Here is a 24,478-nt window from a genome sequence, read left to right as displayed (position 1 = left end):
TACGTGCGCAGTCTAGAGTGCAACGTAGCCCAACGCCAAAACTTAACAGAATTTCGACAATGGTCGGCGGAATTCAGATCAGTTTCTTTCCTTCGATCGATTAGGGTTGACATTCTCATACGCAAAACTTGGATCCAACATGAATATTTTTTGTAATCTATTATGTGAAATCGCTACGTTACTGGCAACCATGAATTTCGAACAACTTAAAATTTTAATGAGAAATAACTGAACGTCATATTAAGTTACATGATGAGTATTCTGTGCTCGTCTAGCCGCGTCACCCTCTTATACAGTCTGCACCAATGGCAAAATCTGTATCGGAAATCTTAGGCCTATAATATAACTTCAAAAAACTGCAAGTGAGAATGGAAGCGCACGTCAATCCTGATGCTTAAAGTTACTGTAGTTGATCTTTTCTGGATTGTGGTAGGTAGCCATTACCTATCTACGAATTATTATTACTTCTTACTCGTGTTTCATGCCAGTACAGTGGTGATTCTGTTATCTGAGGTAGTTTGCAATTGTGGTGTGTTCTCACTGTTCAGTGCTTTAGGTATTCCGAGTATTTTACTCTAAACTTTATGTTTGTCTTTCATACATATGCTAAACGACAGCCATTAAAGCCTAATTGGACATATGTCCGCTTTGCTGAATTGATTTGAAGCTGTGCAGAGTGTTTGTAAAACTGCTCAAGAGTATGTAATAGAATGTTTATCTCTTGATCTCAAATATTCGTAAAACTCGTCTATTATTCAAATAATTGAGGAAAGGATGCACAGCAATGCCACTTTCTTTAGGACCCTCCTTGACGAGCTAAATACTGACGAAGGAGATCGGACGCACTGTGACGTAACTGTTGGCCGATGTTATAGGGCGACATGTGGCGACGTCGTCTGAGCGATCGTTGTTCTACTGTGAATGCAGATTAAGTTCGCCGCGCCGAAAAGCTATTGGCACAGACCGAGGTCATTCGACTTCCGTCGATACAGTCAGAAAAAAAACGTACACACGCTTCAAACAACCAACCAATCGACCGACCGGCAAATTGAACGTGTGTAAGCGCTAGGCCAACCAACTGATCATTTTGTCCTGTCGGGCGGTCGGTTGGGTATAAACGCGTTATTATAACCACCAGACAAGCGATCCTCACCACTTCACCTGATCCCCCCAACCACTTCATCCAACAAATTGTTCTTGCCAACCGCCCGACATGAAGTTCGTCTTCTGAGACTGTGCGCGATATTAAACGCCGTTCTCATATTGCTAACATGGCAGAGCGCGAGGTGCACCAAACTTGGATGACAGAGATTCTAGAAAAATTTAAAGATTGCAAATGTTTGTGGGACACGTCGTGCAATATGTATAGCAAGTGATACGCAAGAAAGCACCTGTTTCATTTTTTAACGCAGAGACAGTAAAAGGTATACACAGTATTTTATGAATGGAAGTCCGTCGATCTTCTGTATTTCGGTTCTTAGGTTTTATTTTCGATGCCTTTCGGAAATGAAATCTAACTTCCAAAACACAATGGATATTAAGTTTAAACTATCGGGAATAAAAAAAAAATTATATGAAAAACCCGAAATACTGAGAGATTAGATCTTAGATTTCACTTACGATACACACTGGAAATAAAACCTAAAAACCGAAGTATACAGTCGAATGACTTTTATTAATAAAATGTACTTGCTTCATTGTTAAAAGTGTTAAAAATTTTCAGCCTTTCACCGCCCCTTTGCTACGACGAGCAAAGCCTGATTTACGGTTCTAAAATATGCTGAAGGTTAATTTCTTATGTACATGTCCCTGCATTTATTAGACGATACGCGCCACCAGAATTTGTGGTTTCTCTCTATCTAAATTCAAATGAGTCTATCAAACTTATAAAGGACATCTTTTATACCACAGGAAAAAATAAATTAATAAAGTTTACATGAACATATTTAGTTTTATTCATTTTGCTTTACCGTGATGTACTTCTTCAGGCAACTATAAATCATGTTGTAAGTTTCAGGCACCAGTTTAGATGTGGGATACAACTGCACTGAATTTGAGGCTCTCATAACTTCTGCAGGTGGCTAGAAACATTCACGCAGCTAACAGCCTCTCCTCGCGGCTTATGGCCTCTCTCCTTTTTGTTACGAATGGTCTCACGATTCTCAGCAATTAGATAGCTAACTACAAAAATCATCGGCTCCCAGCTCCTGAAGTAAAAGAGCGAATTTCTTTCTTTGCATTACTCACTTCTTTGTCACAGCATTCTCTTATATTTTGTTATCCTCGTTACCTCTAAAATAGACAAGGCAAAACACAGCTTTTGTTTGTGTCAATCCAAGCGGCATTTCGCAGAACGTAACTCGTGTTGTTGTTGTTGTCTTCTTCTTCTTCAGTCCAAAGACTGGTTTGATGCAGCTCTCCATGCAACGTTATCCTGAGCAAGCTTCTGCATCTCCCAGTACCTACTGCAACCCACATCCCTCTGATCGGCTGACTATTCATCAGTTTGTCTCCCTCTATGATTTTACCCCCCCCCCCCCCCCTCCAACCTTCCACGCTTAGCTCTAGTACTAAATTGGTGATCCCTTTATGCCTCAGATTGTGTCATACCAACTGAGCCCTTCTTTTAGTAGGTTGTACCACAAATTTCTCTTCTCCCCAATTCTGTTCCGTACATCCTCATTAGCTAGGAGCTTTACCCATCTCATCTTCAGCATTCTTCTGCAGCACTACATTTCAAAGGCTTTTATTCTCTTCTTATCTAAACTGTTTATCGCCCATGTTTCACTTCCATACATGGCTACACTCCTTACAAATACTTTGAGAAAGGACTTCTTGACTCTTAAATCTATACTCGGTATGTTCACAAGTTTCTCTTCTTCAGAAACTCTTTTCTTCCTATTGCCAGTCTACATTTTAAATCCTCGCTACTTCGACCATCATCAGTTATTTTGCTCCCCAAATAGCAAAACTCCCTTACTACTTTAAGTGTCTCGCTTCCTAACCTAACTCCCTCAGCATCCCCTGATTTAATTCGACTACATTTCATTATCCTCGTTTTGCGTTTGTTGATGTTCATCTTGTATCCTCCTTCAAGACACTGTCCATTTCGTTCAACTGCTCTTCCGAGTCCTCAGTCATGATATTATTGCACCTGGCCGTTATCGGAAACGTGCAGTGACTTTACAGTAAACAAGTATAGAACGACTACAGAAAACACACCACACTGTCAACGCTTTCAGGTCAGCCGTACAGTGAGGTGACAAAAAGTCATGGGATTATCGTGGCGGACCTCCTTTTGCCTGATGTAGTGCAGCATGGCATGGACTCAACAAACCGTTGGAAGTCCGTTGCATGCTGCCTCTGTAGCCGTCCGTAATTGCGAAAGTATTGCCCACGCAGAATTTTTGCGCACGAACTGACATCTCGATTATGTCCCATAAATGTTCGGTGGATCTCGTCTCGGGCGATCTGGGTGGCTAAATCATTCGCTCGAACTGTCCAGGAAGTTCTACAAACAATCGCGATCAACTGTGCCACGTTTGGGAACACAAGTCCATGAATGGCTATAAATGGTCTGCAAATAACCGAACTACACAATTTCCAGTCAATGATCCGTCCACTTGAACCAGAGGATCCAGTCCACTCCATGTAAATACAGCCCACGCCATTACTGAGTCACCACCAGCTTGAACAGTGTCTTGTTGACAACTTGGGTCCAGGGCTTCGTGGGGTCTGCGCCACACCAGTACCCTACCATCTGCTCTTACCAAATGAAATCGGGACTCGTCTAACGAAGCAACGGTTTCCCAGTCGTCTAGAGTCCAACCGATATAATGGTTCAAATGGCTCTGAGCACTATGGGACTTAACATCTGAGGTCATCAGTCCCCTAGACTTAGAACTACTTAAACCTAACTAACCTAAGGACATCACGCACATCCATGCCCGAGGCAGGATTCGAACCTGCGACCTGCGTAGAGCCTAGAACCGCTCGGCCACCCATGCCGGCAACCGATATAATCACGAGCTCAAGAGAGGCGCTGCTGGCGATGTCCTGCTTTTATCTAAGGCGCTCACGTCGGCCGTCTACTGGCATAGCATTAACGACAAATTCCGGTGCACTGTCCTAATGGATACGTTCGTCGTACGTCCCACATTGATATTTGCACTTATTTCACGAGCGTTGCTTGTCAGTTACCACCGATAGCTCTACGCAAACGCCACTGCTCTCGGTCGTTAAGCGAATACCGTCAGTTACTGCGTTGTCCAAGGTGAGAGAGAATGCCTCAAATTTGATATTGTCGGCAGACTCTTGACACCGTGGATCTCGGAATACTGAATTCCCTAACGACTTCCGAAAAGGAATGTCTCATTACGTGTAGCTCCAACTACCATTCCGCGTTCTGTGTCCTTTAATTCCCGATGTGTGGCCATCATAACTTCAGACATATCACATGAATCACCTAAGTGCAAATGACAGCTGCGCCAATGCACTGCCCTTTCAAACCTTGTGTACGTGATAGTACTGCCATCTCAATATGTGCATGTCGCTAGTTCATGACTTCTGTGACCTCGATTATACTATCAACTCCGATTACAAGCTGCCTGACGAAGCACCCTCAATTACAGATGTAATAATACAGAGTGTTCCAAAAAGGATGACCCGATTTTAACTTGTAATAATATTGAGAAAAATGTCTCTAGGTAACTGAAACAGCGCTAGAGGTAATCGCCATGGTCCAGAGTTTCAGAAAAAATCCGCTAGATGTCGCTACGAGCGCTGACCTGGGGCGTGAAGCCAGTCTCGCAATTCGGCGTCCGTGTAACAGAAGGGGTATTGTGTTCTGAATTTAGTCGTACTCAATCAGTGATCGTAGTTCAGCGGGCGTTTCATATTCGATTTCGTGCTAAACCACCATCACCAAAGAACATTCGACGGTGGTATAAACAGTTTGAAGAAGCAGGGTTCCTCGGTGAAGGCAAAAGTCCTGGCCGGCCACGCGTTCCTGAACAAACAGTGCTACAAATCCCCCACAAGTCGATGCTTCGTGGTATCCGATAACTTGCGTTACCGCGCATGGTAGCGTGGTATGTGTTATGGCTTAGCCCTCAAACCATACCGATTATAACTGGTACAAGCTCTTCGAGATACTGACATAGTGAAGCGAGTGGACTTTAGCAGTGCTATTCTAGAGGACATGGAAGATGACAATTTCATGTCACGGTTGATATTCAGCGATGAGGCATCTTTCCATATTAGCAGTAAGGTTCGCCGTCATAATGTGCGTATATGGGGGCTCGAAAATCCTCATGAAACAATTGAACACGAAAGTGATTCACCAAAAGTTAATGTTTTTTGTGCTGTTTCACAAAGCAAGGTTTATGGAACCTATTTTTTTTTAAAGGAAGAAACCGTAACAGGACTATGATATCTTGCAATGCAACGGAAGTGGTTATTCCAACTTGACTCTGGCAATTTCATGTATCAGCAAGATGGAGCACCACCGCACTGGCACAACAACGTGCGCAGTTTCCTCAATGCCAACATGCCTCCACGTTGGATAGGGCGTACAGGACCGCGAGACCAGGGTTTACACTCTTGGCCTCCTAGGTCCCCTGACTTAAAAGAACGTGATTTCTTCCTACGGGGATATGTTAAACAACGTGTTTACGTTCCTCCCTTACCTCGTGACATTAATGAACTAAAAGCAGAATATCAGCTGGTGTAGCTTCAGTGACAGAAGACACCTTACGCTCAGTTTGGGATGAATTCGGCTATCGGCTAGATGTCGTCCGTGCAGCCAATGGAGGTCATATTGAACATTTATGATGGATTTTTATAAACTTCTGTCTTTTCTGAGTAATTTAGTAAGCAATTTGTTGGTGTTACGCCCTTCTTCCTAATAAATAATTCTATTTAAAATCGGGTCATTCTTTTTGGGGGCACGCTGTATTGTGGTCGACCACTATCAACTCCGATTACGAACTGGCTGACGACAGGCCGGACGAAGCAACCTCAGTTCCAGATGCAATAATATTGTGGTCGACCTCATGTGAGTTAACTATAAACAATTCGCAACCAGCGATGGGAATCAGGTGGCGCTGTAATCGTTGAATGAAGTCGGTAAGCTGCATACGAAACAGGTAGGTAGGTAGGTAGGTAGGTAGGTAGGTAGGTAGGTAGGTAGGTAGGTCGGTCGGTCGGTCGGGTGTGTAGAGCCCTTGACTTCATTCAGCCACGTGACCCAAAGTCTTGTTAGTGTGATGTGAATAGTCTTGTCTATGACTCACCACACAGTTGATGCCGTACTTGTGGCCGGTGAACTCGGCCACCTGCACGCCGGCGGCGAGATGGGGCGGCGGGGCCGCGTCTGGCAGCGGCGGCTGCTGCGGCTGATGCAGGTCCCAGACGCGCACCGACGGCAGGTGGCCGCACTCGCCCGTTGCCAAGTAGCGCCCGTCGGCCGAGAACGCCACCGACGTGATCGTCTTGCGGCTGCTGTTGAGCAGGTGCTGCTGCCGGCCCTTGCGCGGGTTGAACAGCACCACCGTGCATCTGCAACAATCGCACCACAGCTCCACACAACGGTCTTTCGTGTCAAATTTTAAGATACATACGAGGGGGGAGCCAAAAGAAACCGGACTCCGAAGGCGCCGCCACTCGTAGACGTAGTGCAGGGTTCTCACGCTAGATGGTGTTACTAGAGATCTTCATGAAACAGCTGTGCAGACGGCGTCAGTGTAGAGCTGAACGTGCAAGTGTGGAATTGTGTTTCTCTGACTGTTGGCGGGTTATCTCTGCGGAGTCGTTATGGCAACTTTAAAAGAACAAAGAGAGTGTGTAAAACTTTGTTTCCTGCTTAAAAAAAAAACTGCAACGGAGACACACCAAATGCTTCAGGAAGCTTTCCAGGAGGACGCTATGAGCCGCACACAGATTTTCGAATGGTCTGGCCACTTTAAGCGTGGTGAGATGTGTGTTGAAGACCAAGCTCATTCTGGACACCCTTCAACATCGCGAAATGAGGACAACACTGAAAAGGCCCGCCAAAAGATCAACGAGGATCGTCGCCAAACGATCGACAAAATTTCAGCAGAGACAGGAATCAGTTGGAGCTCGTGCCAGCGGATTTTGAGTGAGGATTTGCACATGAGACGTTTTGCTGCTAAATTTGTTCCGCGCCTTCTCACAAAAGAGCAAAAAACCATCCGCATGAATGTGTGTCAGGACTTGAGAACAGAGACTGCACGCGATACAAACTTCTTGAACAAAGTCATTACAGGGGATGAGCGTTGGTGTTACGGGTATGACCCAGAAACCAAGCAAGCGTCAAGCCAGTGGAGGACTCCCAACTCTCCCAGACAAAAAAAAGCAAGGCAAGTGAGGTCAAATGTGAAGACGACGATCATTGTCTTTTTTTATGTTCGTGGCATTGTGCATCGGGAATTCGTACCTCCTGGACAGACTGTTAACCAGCACTTTTACTTGGATGTTTTAAGGCGTCTGCGAGAGGATGTGAGGAGGAAACGTCCGGAACTTTGGCGATCAGGTGACTGGTTTCTGCATCACGACAACACTCCAGCACACACGGCCTTACGAGTGACCCACTATTTGGCGTCTCAGAGGTAGTCTGTCGTTCCCCACGCTCCGTATTCGCCGGACCTAGCCCCGAGAGACTTTTCCCTATTTCCACGAATGAAAGAAAGAAACGCTAAAAGGGGAGCGGTATGACGATGTGGAGGCGTTAAAAGCAACTTCGCAAAGGGCACTGAACAATATCAAACTTGAAGAGTTCCAAACATGCTTCCAACAGCGGGAAAAAACTTGACACGTGCATCGCATGCAATGGAGAGTTTTTTTGAAGGTGATTGACGTATTTTTGTAAAAAGGTTCATCAATAATTTTTTATGACAACAGTCAGGTTTCCATTGGGTCCCCATTCGTATTCTATAATGCCTGTGTGTTCCGCATATACTCCTAAACCATAGCTAGACCGATTTCAACCACATTTGGTACATATATACCTTACGCCCGTCTCATACGTAGCAAGGTTCGCTGCAAGTTTGCGAGATGGCGTGCATGCCTGCCGGCTTGCAGGCAAAGGATCCGGTTATCTTCCATGCCGAAGCTCTCCCACGGTGCAAGATCGGCAGCTAGTTGTGTTGTGATCGGCTGCATGTTGTATCGAACGAAGATGGCTGCTTCAGGTATAGATGTTCAGAGCAAACTGGTGTTATTAGCTGTTTTGTTGCTAAACGATGCAGAAGTGCATGCTAATGAGAGAAGAAGAAAGAAAGAATGGACGAAAAACTCGGTTAAGAGGAGCAACGCTGGAAAAGGTGTGCTCTCCATGCTTCGTAAAGAGTTAAGGTTAGTTCGCATAACACCTACTTTTGTTTGAAAAGTATCACCATTTCATTACTGTTTGACTTTATAAATATACCAATAATGACTGTCATATACGACTTTATTTTATAGGATAGAAGATCTTACATCCTTTGAAAATTTTTGAAAGAATGGATGTATTGGTATTTGAAGAACTGGTTTGTATGGTTTCGCCTCTGATTCAGAAGAAAGACACGGTGATGCGTCAGCCAATTACGCCCCGGGAAAGGTAAGTTCATTATTATATGTTCGAAAGAGAAAGTTAATTGTTATTTATAATCCATTGTAATTTTACGATCAATCTGCGTCTCTAGGCTTGCTGTCACACTGCGTTTCCTAGCGACCGGAAACACAAAGATTTGGCCTATTGTACACGAATAGCGAACAACACGCTCTCGCGAATGATACCAGATACTTTGACGGCCATACCAAGCGTATTAGGAGATAATGCGATACAGGTAAGCCCAAGATAAATGCTATAAGTATTTGCTATGATTTTCTTCTTGGTATGGCACGACTGTGAAATAAAATGTAATTTGCTGTGTCCACGTGATCCCGCCGAGTGGAAAGTAATAGAAGATGGGTTCCACAGTCTCTGGCAATTCCCGCATTGCATTGGAGCACTTGATGGGAAACATGTCAAGTTTAGACCTCTGCGCTCTGATAGATCATCATTCAGAAACTACAATGGTCACAACAGCATAGTTCTTTTAGCTCTAGTAGATGCTCATTATAAATTTTTGTTTGTGGACATCGGCAGAAATGGGAGAATGAATGATGGTTCAATATTCAGAGAGAGTGCCTTGTTCATGTTCGCACCTCACAACAGCAGAAAAGCGACTAACAAAGGCTTCCCGCCCAAGCTTTCCGCGTCTGACGTCACAAACGAAACGTCTCATGATTGGCCAACGCATGTAGCACGCAGGGAACCTTACATGAAAAGTAGCACCGGACCTATCCTGGAAATCTTAAAAGGTTCCCAGCAAGGAAACTTACAGCGAATCTTGCTCCGTGTGAGACGGGCTTTATACTGACAAGCTACAGTCGCCGTGGGGCAAGAACCACATACTTATCAAAGGGGTGGAGGTGAAAAAGATGCGTAGCCCGAGACGCGTGAATTCCCAGACTTTATTCACCCAGTATTTCAGAATGAGAGCCCTTAACTACTCGCAGCAGACTTCACACATAATTCCAAACCTTCACGAATTTTTTTCTCGCTGACAACCTTTGAAAAATGATTTATTTTATATAATCATGTCAGCGATGTGCCATCTTCAAGTGCTTACTGTTAACATGTACACTATCCGATCAAAAGTGCCTACTTAATGCGGAACTGACGACTACGTTTCAAGAAAGGCAGTACCGCCAGTAACAAAAATTCGTGGGATTTTGCGTTTTCTGTCGAGAAGCACTAACAGTAGAACGAGTCACTCGGGAGAGCTCAGTGACTTCGAACGTGAAGTACTTTTTGGATACCACCTTTGTAACAGATGCATCTGGGACATTTCAACCCCTCTCAAGTTGGCCAAGTCCACTGTTAGTGATGTGATTGTGAAGTGGAAACGCAAAGTAATAACCATAACTATCAAGGCTACGCAGATCTCATGTACTGATGCTCAGGGACCGTCGAGTATCAACAAAAATAAAAAGAAAAGAAAAAGAAAGAAAGCCTGAAACCACAGTTCCAAAGTGCTCCCAGCTTCCCAGCTAACACAATGACTGTGCGTAACCAGTTAAAACGAGTGGGGTAGAATAGTCAAGCAACCACTCATAAATCACCGCTTCTGTTGGCAATGCTAAGCGACGCTTCAGGTGCTGTATGGAAGATGGAAATGAGTGATATGTATAACGAATCACGCTGTACTCTGTGGCAGTCCGATGGATGGGTTTGAGTTTGGCGAATGCATGGGGAACGTTACCTGTCTTCATGCGTAGCGCGAACAACGGAAAAAGAAGTGCGCAGGAGGTAATGGTCTGGTATTATGAAGCGCGGAGGTGGTGCTGGTGCGATACTGGGATATTTTTCGTAGTTACAAAGAAAACTCTAATTGCAGAAGGTTATTAACCTATTTTACAGCATAGTTTGCGTACACAGTTTGGCGACAATGATTGATTGTACCGGCACGCACCGCGCGATAAAGTGGCATCTCTGAGGCACTTGTTTGAGGGCAACAAAATTCCTGAAATGGACCGGCCTGCCTGAATTCTCGACTTGAATGCAATGGAACACTGCCAGGATGACGTAGAAAGTCGACTTTGCTCCACTCCAGCGCCCATACCCCTACCTTCTCTAGTTTCGGCTCATGATAAATAAAGGGCTGCCATTCCTTCACAAACAGTTAGAAACCTCATCGAGGTCCGCGGCTCGTGGTCTTGCGGTAGCGTTCTCGTTTCCCGCGCACGGGGACCCGGGTTCGATTCCCGGCGGGGTCAGGGGTTTTCTCTGCCTCGAGATTACTGGGTGTTGTGTGTCTTTCATCCTCATTCACTCGCAAGTCGCCGTAGTGCCGTTAAAGAACTTGTGGAGCGGCGGCCGAACCGCCCCGCGAGGGGTCTCCCGGCCACCAATGTCATACGCTCATTATTATTACATCATCGAAAGTGTCCACAACAGTGACGAAGCCGTAATAAAGGCGAAGAATGGACACAACCAATATTAACGTCCACTAACAGGTGTCCGGATACTCTTGATCACCAGTGTCGATCTGTCATTTAAATACTTAACTGCTTTCATCGTAGACTCGAAAGAGAAGAACATTTCATACTGCTCAACGATTTAAAGAACACTGCCGCCGCTGCGGATCACGTGTAAATACAATACTCGTGACATATCGCAAAGAACATCGTCCTCCACGGGTTGATGTGGGTCACGTGAATGTTAAATCAACTCGTGAAGAGCATTTTTTTGGTTCGTTTTTGTGACCACGCTGTATAATTATGTCTTTCACCTATACTGAGTAGGCTGTGGTGTATGTCAGATGTCAAGTTATTTGAATGAAAACCCAGGGTCATCAAATTCTGCAAATAAGATAATAATGGTAATTTTCTTAACTTTCCTTTTATACCGTCTGTATGTGCTGCTGGGCTATAGGTTTCAATACGGAAAATATGCACGAGCTTTTTACAGTGATAAGAAGTCAGGAGTTTCGACAATTTAAGTGGGAAGGGCGTGTTACAGAGCCTTACAAGTTCACCCGGGCAATCACAGTTCTCTTGGATAGCACGAAATAGCCTGCACATGCCGTGATTAGTGAGGTTTTAGTGCAAGAATGACGGAGACTGAAGCCAGCTCGTAGTGGCGACGTGTTATCGCCCCCACTGGAAGCTGAAGTGTGTCAGGCGCGATACGGCGTGGGCCGCATCCTTGCTCCACATCGCACTTGCCGAGGACTGCAGGGGCCCTACTGCGGCGATTGCGAGCCTGCGCCAGCAGACACTGTCACCAGCACTTTGGTCACCTGTGGTGGTGGTTGTTGTGATGGAGTAGTAGTAGTAGTAGTAGTAGTAGTAGTAGTAGTAGTTTCATTCATCCGTGGCTCGTTTTACAAGGTTATTGGACACGTAATGGTATTACAATTTAAGACCAGCAAAAAAGTCATACTTCATACATAAGCTACTGGCATTTGCACACTCACAGGTCTAGTTTGAAAAGGATGGAGCTGGTAGTCGGAAATGGCCTTGTAATAGGAACTATCCCGGCATTTGCCTGATGCAATTTAGCAAAACCATGAAAACCCTAAATGAGGATGACTGGATGAAGATTGAAGCCTCCACCTCACACATACAAAGCCTAACTGTTTAAAATCGCGCCACTTCGTTCGGTTCATCCGTAGAGACGATGTACTGTTTCAATTTTGTGTATATTAAGAGTTGTTCAGTTTCTGTCGCACATAGGACTATACAGGGTGATTAAAAACGAATACCACAACTTTAGGAATTTAAAACTCTGCAACGACAAAAGGCAGAGCTAAGCACTATCTGTCGGCGAATTAAGGGAGCTATAAAGTTTCATTTAGTTGTACATTTGTTTGCTTGAGGCGCTGTTGACTAGGCGTCAGCGTCAGTTGGTGCTAAGATGGCGACCGCTCAACAGAAAGCTTTTTGTGTTATTGAGTACGGCAGAAGTGAATCGACGACAGTTGTTCAGCGTGCATTTCGAACGAAGTATGGTGTTAAACCTCCTGATAGGTGGTGTTTTAAACGTTGGTATAAACAGTTTACAGATAATGGGTGTTTGTGCAAAGGGAAAAGTTCTGGACGGCCGAGAACGAGTGATGAAAATGTAACACGCATCCAGCAAACATTTTTTCGCAGCCCAGGAAAATCGACTCGCAGAACTAGCAGAGAGCTGCAAATTCCACAATCAACTGTATGGAGAGTCCTACGAAAAAGGTTAGTTATGAAACCTTATCGTCTGAAATTGGTTCAAGCACTGTCTGCAGCTGATAAGATTAAAAGAATCGATTTCTATTATTTTATCCTTGCTCAAATGGAAACAGACGAATCTTTCGTTTCAAAGATTGTATTTAGTGATGAAGCAACTTTCCACACTAACGGGAAAGTCAACCGTCACAATGTCTGTATATGGGGCACTGAGAATCCGCGGGAAACAACTCAGTATGAACGTGACTCGCCTAAGGTGAACGTTTTCTGTGCCATTTCAGCCAATAAAGTTTTTGGTCCCTTTTCTTCGAAGGTGCTACTGTAACTGGACTACAGTATCTGGAGATGTTAGAGAATTGGCTGTTCCCTCAGCTCAAACAAGAAGCACAACAATTCAGCAGGATGGAGCGCCACCACATTGGCACTTATCTGTCCGTAACTACCTGAACGTCAACTACCCGAGGCGATGGATCGGCCGCCAGGCAGCCCATGACAGAGCACTTCATCACTGGCCTCCAAGAAGCCCTGATCTAACCCCCTGCGATTTTTTCTTACGGGGGTATGTTAAGGATATGGTGTTTTGGCCACCTCTCCCAGCCACCATTGATGATTTGAAACGAGAAATAACAGCAGCTATCCAAACTGTTACGCCTGATATGCTACAGAGAGTGTGGAACGAGTTGGAGAATCGGGTTGATATTGCTCGAGTGTCTGGAGGGGGCCATATTGAACATCTCTGAACTTGTTTCTGAGTGAAAAAAAAAAAAAAACCTTTTTAAATACTCTTTGTAATGATGTATAACAGAAGGTTATATTATGTTTGTTTCATTAAATACACATTTTTAGATTTGTGGTATTCTTTTTGAATCACCCTGTATTTGAACTACTCGTCATCTGTCAGGTAGCTGGCGAGCTAAAGTGCTCCCGCGACCACAACATCAATAGAATCCCGGCAATGTCCGCCCCCACTGGGTTGCCTCTACCGCTGTGCAAACCTTTTGGCTACCAGTTCAGTTCTCCGTAAATCGCTTCAGTACGAGATTCGCGTAAGGTGAAGTTTCGGATACCTTACAATGTGTCATGAAAGCTGTCGAAAGATGGGGCAGGGGAGTCACTACACCGATCTAAGGCACGCACGTATGAACTTCAGAACTTTTAGATGATTTTTGTAGAAGATACCGACTTCAAATTCACACTAGTAATGAGCCAAAAATTAAAAAACAAAAAACAAAAAAGCGGCATATTCCGAAGATTAAACATATATATTATAGTGCGATTTACAACTTTGGAAAGATCCGTTGCCGAAGTTCGAAACCACTTGCTCAAATTTCAGCCCTATATAAAAAAACGTTTTATAACTATGACCCTAATTAAAATTATGTGCAGATGTTTGACATGCTTGGAAGCACTAGAGATATATATACCACAGGTTAATTTCAGATCTTTTACGTAATTTTGTAAAAGATATACTTTAGGGCGATTTTCCTTCAGAGATCGGATTAATATGGCCGCTGTCCAGACACTTTTGTTGTTGGTCTGGAGTTACATGCGTATACACTACTCGGAACGTGTGGCGCAAGTCTATTTCGCAGCGAGGCACACCCATCTTCGAAGAACCTCATTGTCTCATTTCGCATAATGTATAAGCTGTTTTGTTCAGCGCGAGACAAGAAGAAGGAAAGCATCCTCTGAGCAATGAATTTTAAAACAAGAAACACCTCATTCGCTTTTTTCAGGTCCCAAAGACAAAACTCATCACAATCGCTCAAAAAGAGAGGACGTGTGAAAAGAAATTAGCGTGATCCTTCAGCAGCAAAGATTATGTTTGCAATAATACTCTCTTGACAATTCAAACAGATACTGCCAACTTGTGTACGAGTCGCCTATCGCAGGGACTCGCGGAGTCAAAGCAAGTTTTTCTTGAACAGCGATTACTTCACTCACCTTTGTATCCATTTTTTTCGAATTTTATTCCAAGTTCAAAGGAAGTTCGAATTTGCAATTAAGGTGGATAAATCTGCTGAAGCTACAGACTTGGACAGCTGTTGGCATGTCAGGTACTGTTAAACAAGCGTGCATGAAGATTCATTGTGTGAGGCGTGTTACGGGTGAGTGAAAGAATTTTATGACATGGACTTAGAATGGAATACGTATCAGAAAAATCATTAATTTCCAAGAATGACTGCCTATCGAAGTCGCTGGGATAAAACGATACATATCGTACGTGCGATCGTAAATCGATCATGTGACTCCGGTGGCGGGCGTTGTAATCAATTATTTGTGATCGCCATTTTTGTTTCCCGTTGTTGCTCTAAATTACATACCTCCGCGAATTATTTGTGACTTCCTAGGGAAACCCAGGCGATTTATGTCGTTAGTGAGTGGATTGTCTGGTGCTGTTCATGTTTCTTCGGCGGATTCTCTCACGTGGAAAAATGTAATTCTATGTTTATCCAGCGTAGAAATTTGTTTGACTTTTTGTCGCAAATATGGAGTACCACAAGATGAGGGAAGAAGGGACTGTGTAGTCTGTGGTGGTGCGAAGTGTGTAAAACTTCGCAAGAACAGTTTCGATGCAGAAATACCGTTACAATTTCATTGCGGGCAACGGACGAATATCAGGAAGAACATATGGTACGACTCTTCCAAATTATCCATCCAGATCACCTTAATAGACTAACATGACGACAAAACCGACGTCGAGCAAGGTAAGTCGTCTCCTTTGCAAATGCAAGTATTTTTTGTAACACTCTTCTTTTGTCATTGCTGTTGTGACAACCGTAAACGTACTCATAACACCCGCCACCGGAGTCGCATGATCGATTTATGATCGCACGTTCGATATGTATAGTTTGGATCCAGCGACTTCGATAGGCAATCATTCTTGCAAATTACCGAAAACGCAATTAAAGTTATCAACCTAATTACGAGTTGAGCATTTACGTGTCATGCAAACAAATACGCGAGGAAACTAATATATCGGTTGTTTATATTAAGTGTAATCAGTGATATCATGAATTTCAGCACACGGAAGTGCGATGGAGTTTTTAGTATTCCTTCATTTTTCAAAATATCTTTATCTCAAAATAATTTTGAATGTATCAGTTTCTTCCATATGCGTGTTGGCTGTTCGAATTACGCTATCCTTCAGATATATTTGGTGAAACTCAAAGAGGTGAATATGTCTTTCGAAGGAAGAGGAGTGGAAAATAACTCTTATTAAATGTTTTCATAGCAGTCGACTCCATTGTTGTTAACAAGTTTCATTTGCAGAAGCATTTGATATGTTTGAAAAAAAAAGTTGCTAAGTATTTTCTACCCGAATTAAACAGTAATCAGCTCGATCTGATTTAGAAACTATCTACCATAGAATTGGATCATGTCAAACTTCTTTCGCTAAAGTCTCATAAGGTATTTGCAGAAATGTTATGTGACTAAAATATAAAACCACTGTAGTTTTCAAGAAAGATCTTCAACAGTTTGTGTTAAGGCAGTCTCATCTGGCACTGACAGCTGTCTCGCCCTTTGGTATCACTTATTTGTTTGAATCGTCGTTCTCACAAAGATGGAAATTACATCAAACTACCGGCCAAGTCCTCAGAACATCGCGAGTGACACGAGATTAAAGACGGACATTAAGCTACGTTTCATAAATTTATCTTTCCAGCCTTCAATAAATTATTTCGTTATACTCTCAGTGCATTTTATAAATTAGCCTTAGCGCATTTCTCTGACCAAATTTATTACCTATTTCTTTCGTTCGTTTCCACTGTCAGTGTTTTAATCCATAATTTTAATCATAGTTTATCTTGTTTAACTATTCTTCCCGATTTTATTTCCACGTGTAAGAATTTGCTTTTGAGGGCTTCAGCAAAAGGTTCATCCGATAGTGTTCATGCAAACAAATACGCGAGGAAACTAATATATCGGTTGTTTGAAAACATTTTTAGTACTAATTATACTTAATATAGAGATGAGTAGGGATACCGATCGCGAAGTAGTCTAGTGCAATCCAGTCGAGGCAAGCAGAGGTCAGGGGAACTGCGTTACGTAGAATATTAATGAATATAAAATGTGAAAATAATTTAAACGGTAGGTAAGAAGGGAAAAAATGATAGATGGAATATTGATGCAGGGGATGGCATTTAATACGAAGAAAGGTTGTAATAAAGAGATATTAGGGAAAAGTACTCTGATTTGCAGTGGCCTAAATGGTTACATTTAACTGCGTGTAAATTATAACAGTAATTCACATATACGATTTTCCATAAAAATTTTCGTCATTTTCATGGGGACTGTTGCAGAAGGATACTAACCAGAGTGGAAATAACATTTTAGAAAATAGAGACGAGTGCGATCTGAAACTGGTATGGTTCAAATGCTTGTCTAATAACAGGTTCTATTATCTAACTGAATTGAGATGAATACCATAGGGCGACAATGAAATTTACCGTAGAACAAAAATATGAGGTTGTTAACTAGTTCAGTACCCTGCTGACAGTGGTGAAAATCACTGTTCGCTATCACAAACTTTCTTCTGGAAATGCGAATGCATCTGCGCTCGGCTGCGTTATTTATCACATTCTGTTATTTTACAATGCTCTTTTTAGGGGTGGGAGTAGAGACGGGAGGGCGAGACAGCCACTTGGGCAGATAAAGGGAAGTTGCAGTTGCATCAGTCAATCGACTATCTCAGTATGAGATCACATAGTGCCGATTCTTAACGTGTATACAACAGCTGACGTGAAGAATATTGTTGTGCGTGATCGCGTGTTTCTCGTACTTAGCGATGTCCAGGAAGTGTGCTAATTCACAAGATCTTTTGTTACGTGTGTGGCGAAACTACTACTAAGAGCCAAAATCATCCCATTTCACCGATCGTCAAACAGACATACGAGCTGTATTTTGAAACAAAGATAGATGAGGGTAAGTGTTTGGCACCATAGAACTATTGTTCCCACTGCTCCTGTTATTTAAGAGGCTGGCTGCATGGAATCCATCCAACTATTCTATTTGCCGCTCCACAGTTTTAGAGGAAGCCTCGAGACCACATTACAGATTTCTACTTTTCTTTAACGAAAGTCGAGACACACAGTTTCTTATCTAAATTTGGGATCTGCAATTAGCTCAGTTTCGCATTCTAATTTTCTCCCAGTTCCAAAGCAACCAAGGGAATGGACACTGGAATATGAAACATACGACAGTAGTGACAAACCAACATATCATGAAGCTTTAATTTTCAGTGCGATAGGGTACGCAGTTGCGACGGATTTTTTGAAAGACTTCTTGAAGCCTTCAGCTTCCATTCTCTTTATTTCCTATGCGATTGGCTGTTCGTTGTTTTTTCGTGAAGCCTTTCGCCTAGAATCTAGTAACAGGCGGGCTACACGATACACTCTGTCCTGAAGCGTCGAACACTGGTTTCGGTCAAAACTGTACTCAAATCAGATATTGTCCCTGGTGCTTCGTAATAACACCGAACAGCGGAAATGAAGGCGGCAACGTTCTGCTGTGTTCTCCATTAATACTTATTTCCACCGAACTATTTTCCACGTTTTCTGAATTGTCATATCACTTTGTCCAATAACACCAGGAGGCTCTCAGGTGAAGAATTGAGGAGAAATACACTCCTGGAAATGGAAAAAAAAGAACACATTGACACCGTTGTGTCAGACCCACCATACTTGTTCCGGACACTGCGAGAGGGCTGTACAAGCAATGATCACACGCACGGCACAGCGGACACACCAAGAACCGCGGTGTTGGCCGTCGAATGGCGCTAGCTGCGCAGCATTTGTGCACCGCCGCCGTCAGTGTCAGCCAGTTTGCCGTGGCATACGGAGCTCCATCGCAGTCTTTAACACTGGTAGCATGCCGCGACATCGTGGACGTGAACCGTATGTGCAGTTGACGGACTTTGAGCGAGGGCGTATAGTGGGCATGCAGGAGGCCGGGTGGACGTACCGCCGAATTGCTCAACACGTGGGGCGTGAGGTCTCCACAGTACATCGATGTTGTCGCCAGTGGTCGGCGGAAGGTGAACGTGCTCGTCGACCTGGGACCGGACCGCAGCGACGCACGGATGCACGCCAAGACCGTAGGATCCTACGCAGTGCCGTAGGGGACCGCACCGCCACTTCCCAGCAAATTAGGGACACTGTTGCTCCTGGGGTATCGGCGAGGACCATTCGCAACCGTCTCCATGAAGCTGGGCTATGGTCCCGCACACCGTTAGGCCGTCTTCCGCTCACGCCCCAACATCGTGCAGCCCGCCTCCAGTGGTGTCACGACAGGCGTGAATGGAGGGACGAATGGAGACGTGTCGTCTTCAGCGATGAGAGTCGCTTCTGCCTTGGTGCCAATGATGGTCGTATGCGTGTTTGGCGCTGTGCAGGTGAGCGCTACAATCAGAACTGCATACGACCAAGGCACACAGGGCCAACACCCGGCATCATGGTGTGGGGAGCGATCTCCTACACTGACCGTACACCTCTGTTGATCGTCCAGGGGACACTGAATAGTGCACGGTACATTCAAACCGTCATCGAACCCATCGTTCTACCATTCCTAGACCGGCAAGGGAACTTGCTGTTCCAACAGGACAATGCACGTCCGCTTGTATCCCGTGCCTCCCAACGTGCTCTAGAAGGTGTAAGTCAACTACCCTGGCCAGCAAGATCTCCGGATCTGTCCCCCATTGAGCATGTTTGGGACTGGATGAAGCGTCGTCTCACGCGGTCTGCACGTCCAGCACGAACGCTGGTCCAACTGAGGCGCCAGGTGGAAATGGCATGGCAAGCCGTTCCACAGGACTACATCCAGCATCTCTACGATCGTCTCCATGGGAGAATAGCAGCCTGCATTGCTGCGAAAGGTGGATATACACTGTACTAGTGCTGACATTGTGCATGCTCTGTTGCCTGTGTCTATGTGCCTGTGGTTCTGTCAGTGTGATCATGTGATGTATCTGACCCCAGGAATGTGTCAATAAAGTTTCCCCTTTCTGGGACAATGAATTCACGGTGTTATTATTTCAGTTTCCAGGAGTGTATTTTCCTGTGCACTAATTTCGTTTTCCACATGCCAGGTGTGTGTGTATTGGACTACTCTAACTGGCGTAAACATTCTGCCATGTCTAATACGGTGTAAAATCGCTGGCGTTCACAGTAGCTTCCAGTCGTCTTCGAATAGATAGCCGGCCGGAGTGGCCGTGCGCTTCTAGGCGCTACAGTCTGGAGCCGAGCGACCGCTACGGTCGCAGGTTCGAATTCTGCCTCGGGCATGGATGTATGTGATGTCCTTAGGTTAGTTAGGTTAAATTAGTTCTAAGTTCTAGGCGACTGATGACCTCAGAAGTTAAGTCGCTCAGAGCCATTTGAACCATTTTTGAGAGCTTGGTACAGGTGCCGTCCGTGGTCAACTAATACAGCGCAACCTACAGGCTTGGCTACGTCTTGAATTTATTCAGAACTGAATTACTTAGTTTGTATCAAAAATGTTTAACGGACAGTGGAGATGAGTTAGTTGCCACAAAAGAAGGGTAAAAATTCGGTAAGTAACGTCCTACAACGCTTTGATTTTACTTCTTCGCTAGGAAACGATTTACGAGAGGTTATCGCAGCAAGCCAACTATATAAACTCCACGTATCTCACAAGGTGAAGTACTGCTGAGTCTCGATTATATTTGACACGTGATTGGTCCATCTTTAACGCTACTGTTTTAGATCTACTAGTTGGCATTCGTTTAACAAGGCGAGTAATTCATTTCGCAAACATGTAAACACGGTTTATACCAATTTGTGTAACAAACACATGTACGTCTATAACCAGCAATCCGGCATGCAGTGTGTGGCGGAAAGTAAGCCTGGTACCACTATCTTATCGCTCATTTCCTGTGCCGTTCGAGAATGGCGCGGGGAAGAATGTCTATCGGTAAATCTCCGCAGTAACTCTAATTTCTCTGATTTGCTCGTTGTTGCCGTAAGTGGAAGTAAGGAAGAAAGAAATGCTGAGAGGGAGGCCGGGGAGGGGGGGAGGGGGGGGGGGAGAATCGCACCGGCGGGTAGCGACGAATATAGCATACAGCAGAACCAAAAATAAATTCCCAGAAGAACGGACTATAGATGTAATCCAGCACATACAAAAGAAAGGTGACAAGGCGTGTTGCTCAAACTCCACTCAAACTATCACTCTGTTGTACGTGGCATATAAGCTTTTGTCCGGAATCCTACACAACAGACAATAGTGCGTTTAAAATTAGTTGCGACTTTTGACGTTTGGCTGACCGGAGGGAGACGTGACGCCGTTGCCAGCTGACACCAATGGCGAACCGGCTTTCTCTACCTCGCCGCCAGCGGTCCGGCTGGTAAGGCCCCCCTGTGGCCACACGATGAGTAACAGTACCACGTGGTGTCACGCATTAGATGCATCAACGTTTCTCAGCTCTCGTAAAATCATATGTTCTGGCGTTGAAGTGTACTGTAGTCGTCAGGTATTCTGAACAAGTGTTTTGTGTTGGCGTTTGCATTAATGACAACAGTGCAATACATCTGAATATGAGATTCGCAGTAAGTGTTGTCCCGGCTGATCCCAGCGGAGGTTCAACTCCTCCCTCGGGCATCCGTGTGTGTGTGTGTGTGTGTGTGTGTGTGTGTGTGTGTGTGTGTGTGTTTTGTCCTTAGGACAATTTAGGTTAAATAGTGTATAACCATAGGGACTGATGACCTTAGCAGTTGAGTCCCATAAGATTTCACGCACATTTGAACGTTTTTTGTTGTCCAGGAATACGTTCATCGGCTTTGAAGATAACGTTCTGCTGCAAAACATTCCTCGGAATTCGACAATAGTAATGGATAAGATGCCACACCACTCTGTTGTGATGCATAAAGCTCCAACAATGCAGTGGACGAAAGCGGATATTTTGCTCCGTGCACAAATAAATGTTCCATGAGATCAAGTTTAACCTATCATGTATAAGGCGAATTTAATGGAACTTTTAATGTCGTACAAGCCAAAACTTCACGCTACCATGTCTACGAACTGGCTAACGGTAAAGGACATAGATTAATCAGGCTTCATCCTTACCATGCTCATTTAAATCCGACAGAGTACATGGGCCTAGACGAAACGTAATGTGGCAGAAAACAGCAAGAAGTTTGCACTCACTGAGATTGAAACACTGATACAAGAAGTCATTGCAAATGTTAAATGACGGGACTGGTCTCGAGTTGTCAACCATAATACCAAGAAGGTAGTTGAGACAGTGCTTCCTGAAGGATTGTGACGAGTTTTGAGGAATAAGTAACTTCTGCTGCCACCTTAAAAACTGCTTCTCTTGTTAAAACACAGCAGAGTTTAGAAATATTCATCTGACTAACATTGTAATACAGCTGACATCGCGACAGAATCCTGAATTACTGTATTATAAAATTAACAACCGAGGGCAAGTTAGACCAAAAGTTTATGAAACAGCAAATTCTCAGCATAAAAATAAAAGTGTAACATCTTCACTTATATTGTTACAGTACCAATAGCAGTTCTCGTTTCACCACCGCCCCCAATAATTACATTATTTCATTGAAAAAATCTGTAGTCGCTTTAATATCGCTGTAGATATGGAAATTCCGCAGATTAATCGTACGGCAAAACAGTCTCGTGATCGTTATCATTTTCCAACATCTTGCTTCGATATCTCAAAACATTTAGGATATACGAGGAATTTATGAATATTTCATTCTAGTTTTTTCACTGACGCACGTTTCTCAAGATTGGAAACAGACAGCGACATCCTGGCAAATTTAAAGAGTAATTCAATATATATCTACATTTAATACACAGCAACATGTGACCTAACACGTATCAAACACAAATTCATAGCGACACCTATTTTTCACTGCTAAGAATGTCTTGCAGTAATTTACCTACAGCCGAAATATATAACAATATGACCACTAACGAAATAATAGGTGGTTCATCACGAAGCTGACGACGTAAACTATAGGATGTGTGAGAATGAAAGTTTATTACCGAATAGTTCCTTTAAAATAGTTTCAGGAAGACCGCAAGGTTCCGCGCCGAGTAGGGCTGGTCATCTGCTGGCGCGATACACACGCTTCCCTCCTCCCGCTCCGCCCTGAACTGTCAAATGTTGCAACTTACCTTAAACGCAATACAGTCCCATCTGTGGAAGATTTGCTGCGTGATTATCAGTGTGGTTTTAGGCCTAATAGATCAACTGTGAACTAGATATTTGCTCTGAGACAAATACGTCAAAAACCATATGACTATATTATAGAACACGACAGCATCTACGTGGTATTCAAGCACTCCTTCGATAGTCCGAAGAGGGAAGATATAAAACTGCTTGGCATGCAATCCAAATGTATTTCGGTTATTAAGGTAACCTTGGCAAGTTCCTGTACACGCCATCCAAGCCCTGTTTGACTCAATGCCCAGGCATATCAAGGCCGTTATTACGACCAGAGGTGGTTGTTCTGGATACTGATTTCGCAGGATCTATGCACCCAAATTGTGTGAAAATGTAATCATATGTCAGTTCTAGCATAATATATTTGTCCAATGAATACCCGTTTATCATCTGCATTTCTTCTTGGTGTAGCAATTTTAATGGCCAGTAGTGTATTTCCGGACAAAGATTAACACGACATTTTCCTCTTGTTTTACCTGAGGATACCTCCACAAAAATTGCATCCAAGCATTTTGCTATCTCTTTCACACAGAATATGCAGATTGGGGGAGAATTTGATACGAGCGATGTCTGTCCGAACACACTATTAACAACAGTCAATTAGCGACAAGTCGGGAGTTTTATGCGACTTCAATATTAGCGCTCAGTCAGAGTACCGGAATTGCAGGCAGCGGTATAAACAAGCCGGTGTACCGGCAGCGTGCGCTGGTGCCGTTTGGCGCGGCAAGTCAGTAATGAAACGGCGTTTTATTTCCCTGGCGCTGCTGCAGCCTTGATGGCTGCCCTTCCTGCACCGCGGCATCGACTCCCCACCCTCCCCGCCAGCAAAGAGCGGAAATATTGTCATTACCTGCGGCCAGCTATCCAATTGTGAGCCATTCACAGGCACCTCAACAGCCGAGACAACTGCGGGATCCACTTTAAGGTAACAGTGGACGAGCAGACAGACGCTCTTCCAACTTCGTCAGAGGGTGAACTATTACGACAGCGGTGCGCTGATAGCGTAATCTCTTACCAAGGATTACAACAAAAATCGAAACAAACTGAAGCAATTAATGCAGATGCTATCCACTGCGATGGGAACAGTCAAATAGGCTTTTATCCTCCACCCCAACCCTCTAAAAACTTAGCTTTCTACATTTGTTCTGTATATATTTTTTATTAGTTACATTCTTTGATGCAGATCACAAGTCACATGCAAACCACGCCTTTAATACTGAACAGAGCAGATCATCATTTCAATTTGACGAAGCCTGATGTATGTTCAATGTCACAGAGAAATTATGGCAAACGATAAATTTGGCCATGTTCCAATGTACATTTTTCAATGAGAAAATTAGGGAGCCGTTCGTGCATGGACGACAGTTCATTATAGGGAAAGCCGAACGCTTCTGACACCACCTCAAGCGTCCCACTACTCTACGCCCGCTGCCAGTCTGCCCACATACCGCCAAGCTAGTCATGACGTCACGCTCCAGAAGGGCGTACACGTCTTTTATT

General features: G+C 44.0%; 1 protein-coding gene across 3 annotated transcripts in view; it reads right to left on the bottom strand.

Annotated features, from left to right (window-relative positions):
• Window positions 1-24,478, bottom strand: part of LOC126285454 (mitogen-activated protein kinase-binding protein 1) — an 855,827-nt gene that overhangs the window by 101,077 nt on the left and 730,272 nt on the right. For all 3 annotated transcript variants that reach the window (XM_049984852.1, XM_049984851.1, XM_049984853.1), the window contains exon 4: window positions 6,294-6,558. In XM_049984852.1, coding sequence (XP_049840809.1) covers window positions 6,294-6,558 — 265 coding nt within the window. The remainder of the gene's footprint in view (window positions 1-6,293; window positions 6,559-24,478) is intronic.

Source organism: Schistocerca gregaria, chromosome 8 (assembly GCF_023897955.1).
Source record: "Schistocerca gregaria isolate iqSchGreg1 chromosome 8, iqSchGreg1.2, whole genome shotgun sequence".
Lineage (NCBI taxonomy): Eukaryota > Metazoa > Arthropoda > Insecta > Orthoptera > Acrididae > Schistocerca > Schistocerca gregaria.
This window is presented reverse-complemented; position numbering and strand designations above follow the sequence as displayed.